Source organism: Sinocyclocheilus grahami, unplaced genomic scaffold (genome assembly GCF_001515645.1).
Source record: "Sinocyclocheilus grahami isolate Dianchi unplaced genomic scaffold, SAMN03320097.WGS_v1.1 scaffold579.1, whole genome shotgun sequence".
In the NCBI taxonomy this organism is placed as follows: Eukaryota; Metazoa; Chordata; class Actinopteri; order Cypriniformes; family Cyprinidae; genus Sinocyclocheilus; species Sinocyclocheilus grahami.
The window spans coordinates 859,376-866,696 of record NW_015505758.1 but is presented as its reverse complement, the minus strand read 5'-3'; the positions used below and the strand labels follow the sequence as shown (position 1 = coordinate 866,696).

The 7,321-nt window shown below is 33.5% G+C and overlaps 1 protein-coding gene across 2 annotated transcripts in view; it reads right to left on the bottom strand.

Moving 5' to 3' along the window:
- LOC107556818 (calcium-binding protein 2-like) overlaps window positions 1-6,400 on the bottom strand; it is a 30,468-nt gene extending 24,068 nt beyond the window's left edge. Inside the window, exons 1-2 of one of the 2 annotated variants that reach the window (XM_016240046.1) lie at window positions 6,177-6,400; window positions 4,908-5,085 (exon numbers count right to left, since the gene is read on the bottom strand). In XM_016240046.1, coding sequence (XP_016095532.1) covers window positions 4,908-5,085; window positions 6,177-6,361 — 363 coding nt within the window. In that variant the 5' untranslated portion in view covers window positions 6,362-6,400. Of the gene's footprint in view, window positions 1-4,907; window positions 5,097-6,176 lie in introns of both variants that reach the window. The other variant, XM_016240048.1, reaches the window with a different exon arrangement.
- Between the last annotated feature and the right edge of the window lie 921 nt (window positions 6,401-7,321).

The window sequence follows — 7,321 nt, the reverse complement described above, 5'->3', positions numbered from 1 at the left end:
CTCAGAAAAGACAGGAACTAATATAGGGTGGATAATTAGTGGCAGACAGGTGAGCACAATGAGGGTAATTAACTAATGATTAGTACGGGCTAAACCAACAAAAGGGGAAGAAACCACAATAAACAGTCCACAGGGGCATTACATGGTGACCCTGCTCACAAAAACAATAGAAACCATCACAGAAATTCAAATGATTTCCACTACAAATACCATTACAAACATTACAAACCATCAAAAACTCTTGAATACATAATTATAATATTTATTTTGTTACAATCATTTCATGAAAAAATAAAATACACTGCCCCCCAGAACAATGAATCTCATAATAAAGTTGTTTATGTTTCTGAAACAGAAGACAAAACCATTTGCATGAATGTTTACACCATTGTCATTTCCACCACAGAATGCATTATTTGTACATAATTTAAGATGTTTGGAAATGTTATTCCTGTAATGCATATATATATACATTGGATAAATTAAAATAGTTTATTTTCCTTTAGTCCACAGGGCCAAAACTGCCTGTGCCAGAGTTGACTAATTAAGATATCAGGAGTTTATCTGTGTCTGGAAGCATATCATCAGCAGAGCATATGGTAATAAAACATACTGCAATCTTTGACCATGATTTACATATCAACCTTCTTGGAAATTCCCTCATGTAGTGCCTGCCAATGCCCAGCAAATATGCTTTTAAGGTGTCAGGTGGCACCTGTAATCTAGGAAGGAGGCTACTTTGAGTAATATAAAATACACAATAGTTCTTATACTTACTTTTTTAAATATATATCATTTTAATATCTTATATAAAATATATAAAATAGTAATAATAAAGTGGTATATAAAGTAAATAAACACACACACACACACACACACATCTTTACAACAAAACCGTTAAGATTAAAATGTTTAATTATTTTTAAGAGGTGACAAATAGTAATCAATTAATGCATCAATGCATTAATTTTTTCGAAATCATTGAAAAACTATTCTTTCCTGCATCACAGTTTAAAGACAAATTAATTTAAGTAAAAAGCATGATTATACATGATGCATGTGAGTTTGAGTTTTCTTAAATGTGCACTATAATGTTTTTGCTTTTTGCATACAATCAGTAATTTAAGTAGGCTACCACAGAAATAATATTAGCATTATTTTAGTATATTATATATTAGTATAATCCGGTCAGTTGCAGGGCAAAACCTGTTAATACATGTAAGTACAAACTGCAGCCTTAGCTAAAATTCCCTCTTTACTGGACTCAATAGAGGGTTGCAGCCATGATGTCAAAACCAAGACTAATTTGCCATGGACTTCCTTGAGATTTTCCAAAGAGGTTTTTATAATAGGGGTTTTAATTCATGGGTATTAGGTCTGTGGTAAACATACCACAGATATTTTGTTGTACAACGTATACTACATGCTCACCTTACTACTTATATATGTTTTTAAAAATAACCATAATTGCTTCAAAATGTGCGTTTTCAATATGCGTGTGTGTAATTTATGTTGTACAGCAAAATGTCCAAGTTTCGTCAATTTATATTTACAACAGAACTTGTTTTGATCATAACTCGAAAACCCGGATTATAACATTTCTCAGTGTTCCCGTTTGTTCCACCTTGACAACAGCCCTGACAGACAACACACACAAACCCCAGTCTTTGAGGACATTTTTTTATAAATATAAGACCAAACGATTGAGAATTGTGGTCTGACTAATATTTGCATCCAATAACAACGGCAGCATCTCTATAGCATGCCTATACACTTTCATTCATTCATTTCTAGGTATCAGTGAGTCTGCCATTCTCATTCCCTCCATCTGTCTGGAAACAACAACTGTAAACATGTATGCATTTATGTGTATACTGCATACATGTAATCCACTCTGACGTCAAAGAGTCAGTCGCTCTTTGTTAAAGCACTGGTGCATCAAAGAGTGTGTCTTACATCAGTAGACTACATTTCACATTAATAAATACACACATTTCTCACTCTGAGACATCTATGATTGTACATTTAACACATTAACAAGCTAACATCCACTTTCTCTATATCCTATTTACTCACACATAATGTGCACAGGCAGTCTGGTATCTTCCTATTGGCACACAACCCTGACTTACATTAAAACGTCGCATTTTAAAGTGATAGTTCACCCAAAAGTGAAAATCTGTCTTTATTTCACCCTCATGTTGTTCCAAACTTGTTTGATATTCTTTCTTCTGCGGAACACAGGGTTGTATTCCATGGAACTCTCACTCATAATTGTTTTTCATGTAATAAAGAACCAGCCAGCGACACTGTACACAGTGGCTCCTAATTGGGTTACCCGTGGAGACCTGGTCTCTGATTGGTGGATTAAATTATTCTATTGTAAAACAGCCAGACAACTGACCTACAGACGGTGAAATGTAGAACGTCTAGTTTCTGTTGATTCAAAAAGCTGTACTTGTGTATGTGTATATGTGTGTGTGGGCTATAGAGGAGATTTGGGTTGTCTGCTGTATATTGGTGGGCCGTCGATGGATTAAGGCCAAAACATAAGAGAAGAGACAAAAAACAGAGAGACACCAAAGCAGAGAGGAGAAAAAGGTGTCACCCGAAAGCAGAATGTTTGTGTAGCTGTCAGCATGTGATGTATCCTAAAGTCACACAAATATTTTTTAACAATATTTAATTTGACAAGAAATGAAAGTGATGTTTTCCTTGTTTTTTTGTGTAAAAGAAGCCATGTAACACAATATATATTGAGATATTTTATGATTATTTTACACTGTATTTAGATTATATTTTTTAATGTGATGAATTTATGTTTTATGTTTTACGAATTTAAAATTTAGTTGAATTCAATGTAACTTTATGTTTCTTTGTAATTGTCTGTGAAATTTGGCAATTTCTGAGTGAAAATTATTTCTATACCAATTTTTAAAGCACTTGAAAAATAGCTCAAATAAATAATGTGACTTTCATTTTCCAAAGAAAAAAGTTTGAAACTGTTAGTTTTTATTAAAAAACAACAAACAGGACATGCAATTTCCTGTACTTAAATAAACAAACATGTTTATTCATTTCAATGGAGCAAAAAGACAGTAACATTGTGATATAATATCACAATAATCTGTGATAATGGACTGTTGCCTACAATTATTAGACTTTTTGAAAATTCTCATGCGTTGGGTTTAGTGTTTAGTTTGTGGTATGTTGGATGTCCCTATATGATCACACGATGGGCGAAGCTGGGGTGTTCACAAGAGAGTTCTTGCGAGTGAATCAGTTTTTAGATCTGATCTCTTGAGTCGTTAATCTCACCCATATAATCCTCCCCTTCTCTATCAATCGCTCATTATTCTTTTTCTTTCATCCCTCACTCTCTTCTCCCAGCCTTTCACTCCTCCTCCTTTCCACCCTCTCATTGTTGTTGTTTTTCTTCGACTTGAATTATATAATTTCCAAGATTCAGTCTCTGCACTGTAGATGTTCGGCATAAGACTATACAGTATATTTTGTATTAGATTCTGACACATGCCATAGGATAAAATTTGGTATATTGTTGTTACCTTCCTTTAATGATAATCGGTCATTAACATTTATGTTCTTTTTGGAATCTGAAAGACCTCAAAAGCTTTTTAAAAGCCAAAAAAGTAGTGTTTTGTAGTGTTATTGTATTATTATTCATATCATATAAAGTTAGTGAAGAATGTTAGTGGACTAGTGAAAAGTGAAGTAAAGAGATTTCATGGAAAGCTGTGCTAGTTTCATATGCTATGCTTTCATTATGTTTGGTAATGCAAGCTTTAAAGAATGAGGTGTGGTGAATAATAGATAATACATAATACTCTTTCACCTTTTCCTCCAGTACAGAGCCATGATCCTCTGAAAGCAGAGAGTTTGTCAGAAAAAATATTATTATGATTATGGTTTTGTAAAATGGTTTAACAATGAATAAACTTCTAACTGGAAAAGAGTGAATGTGAGGGGAGTGTAGATCAAGGGAACAATTCTGTGTTTCTTTATAGATTTTTCAGCAATGAACAATGGTACCATTGTACCAAAAAACGTTTTTGTACATAATAACATACTAATTCAGTCTATCTACATTACAGTTTCATGTTTGAAATGGTTTGTACAACTTTTTTTTTAGTGATAGACTAATATCTGCATAACTCTCCTTCCTCCTGACCAGTTAAAATATTTTAGCTCCCAATGAGGATTATTATTAAATACAAATGTCTAAGCACAATGTAGGCATCAGATATATTTTGACCAGTATTTGATCAAATTCAACATCTGAAATCAGCTTTTTTTTTTTTTTTTTTTTTGGAAAACTTTGAGATCTAAACCAGGAGAGCTACAGTGTCATGCCAACTAATAAGTAACACCAAGTGAGAGTTTCCATTTAACATCATGTAGCTATTTAAACATCAAACACTAAAGAGCACAACTCAAAAACTACAAATGATAAGACTACAGAATCCTGGTCTTTGAGTTTGTAGAGCAAAAACTCATTTAGGCTACCACATGTGACCCATTCACAAATAGAGACTCTCATTCAGAATCACACATGAACAGCTTTTAGACAGTCTTCACAGTATCCATCAGCATAATAAGCACTGTTGCAACATGAATGAATAGGCTAATATTACATTAGCAATCACAGCACTTTTTTTGAGTAGTATATGACAGACCCGATCACCGTTTTTAGTTTATCTTCATAAAGAAACATTTTGATGTTCACTGCCTGTGAACTGAATTAACGCATTGTCATCCTTAATAAACCATTCCAGAGTTCAGAAAACCAAAACATTTGTTTGAATCAAGACCATGACTGACAGTACAACAGCTCACATATCAGCGCAACATGAAAACATGAATCACTTCTGTGACACAGAAGCCCATACCTGACCAAAGACAGATGCCACAATGGGTCTGAGTTTCCTGCGCTCCGTCTCTACTCCGAGGGGCTCTGTGTCAGGGTCAGTGGGTGAGTTTAGACTGAGGGTTTTAGTTTTGGGTGGCCGTTTGAAGCTGCCGCCGCCTGAAGAAGTGCTCCATCTCCTCAGCTTCTCTATCTTCTTCCTAAAGGACCCCTACATTTACAGTATGGAGCAAAAGAGCATATCAAAAGCTCCAAGTATGAAATGTGGAGACCATGACTAATTGTCACATGGGCTATATTATATATCAATAACTACTAAATCTAGAGGCAAGTTGCACAAATGCTTGTGCAAGGACAAGTAGTCCTCCCATAAATGATTGTATTATAGACTGCCATTTAAATTATGGTAAACTATTATATTATACAATAATCTTAATTTGGGGTCAGTCAGTTTTTTGTATTTGTTGTCAAATTATTGTGAATGAATCCTGAAAACAAAGTATTAGGCCCCCCCCCCAAACACACAATAAAAAAAAATTAAAAAAAAAATATTAAAACAAAATAAAAGAAAAAAAGAAAAGAAAAATGTGCAGCACAGCATTTCAACATATTAATAATAATACATTTTTCTTGAGCATCAAAACAGCATATTAGAATAATTTCTTAAGGCTTATGTGACACTGAAGACTGGCTGCTGAAAATTCAGCTTTGCAATCACAAGAATAAATTATAAATTTAAAAACATAAAATAGAAAACAGTTATTTTAAATTGTAATAATATTTCAAAATATTAGATTTTACTGTATTTTTTATCAAATAGATGCAGCCTTGATGAGTGTAAGAGAATATATATATTTATTTATTTTTGTCACATTTTTACTTTCATGAATTGTCTTGTGTTGTTTTGCAGTTTATATTTTGCTGAAAAACATATAATAGGCTGTTTAATGGCATGCTCCATTGTAAAATCAATTTACCCCTTATATTATGACAAAATGTATTGGACACAAATGTTGTGCTAAATGAACTGTATCTTTGCAATAAGGGTTAAATGGTGTTTAAAAGTTGTCAAAACTAGGCTATGTGCCCGTACAGAAGACCTACCCTAAGAAACATTAACTGGACTAAAAAGTGTGACAACTAGCCCCGGTCTCCCTGATTTACTTCAAGCCTGTCTTTTTCATTTTCATATATTGTTCATTACACATACATAGTGTCAGTCTGCCAAACTTATACATTTTCAATCAGTTGTGCTCCATCTCATATAGGCTGAGGCTCAAAGATGACGTACCTTTTTGACAATCTTGTCTTGAGGAACCTCAATGGTTTCCATGCTGCCTGCTTCCATTGACATTTTTCTCTGTGATGACTGATGAGCATTAATGCTTTTCTATGGATCTGTGTTTTGTTTCTCTCACTCTGTCTGTTTAGATTCTGTTGCAGAAAATTACATTGAGTGTTTCCATCCCTGGACATCACTCGCCCCTCCTCTGTCTCTCTCTCTCTTCCCCCCTCTCTCGCTCACGTTCTCATTCATTCTCTCTCAATCTGTTCCTCTCTAATACTGTCCCTCCATCTCTCATTCCCTCTTGCTCATTCATATGTAGGTTCTCTGTCTCCTCCCCCCTTTTCTGTATAGATGCTCTGTGTCAAATAAATATAACAAATATGTCCCCATTGCCAGACATATGACACATATATATATAAAATATACATATGAATTCATGAACAATAATACAAGAAAATTTGAATTTAATAGTTTTTATTTATGTTTTGGTCAAAAACAAAACAAAACTGATTCTCCCAAACATATAACTCCTATTCAGTGTCATTTTATATCTCAATCTCACCTTTTTTGTTGTTGTGGCAAATTGTTGAAGGCAAATTCAAATTAATTTATCTTAATTTCCACAACAACTATATTTATTTTGTCTCATCCGACAGTAGATTGATGCACCGGCAGTGTGTGATTACACTTTAGATAAGGAGAAACCTTTCATCTCTCATTCTTTTTCCTGATTTACATCTGATTTAATCCTTTATCCTGTCTCATGCTCTCTCACAAAATCCTCTTACACGTTCCTGTTCTTGTCTATTATTTTTCATCCTCTATTTTCACCCAACACCATTTATTTACATTTATATATGTATATATATATGTATATATATATATATATATATATATATATATAATTAGTGGTGTCAAATTTGGTACTGACAACCTGCTGTTGAATTACAGAAGAAGAAAAAAACCCAAGGTACCTTCACGAAGTTCTTGTTTGGCAAAACTAATATAAGCTATTCTGTGTCTTAAGACAAGTTAAGTTAGAGCAAGTTCAATAAAAAAATCTTTATTATATTTCTACGGTAGAGGAAAATAGCCAAACCAAAAAGAAACAAAGGAAGCTCAATGTAACATTCATAAAACCGTACTCA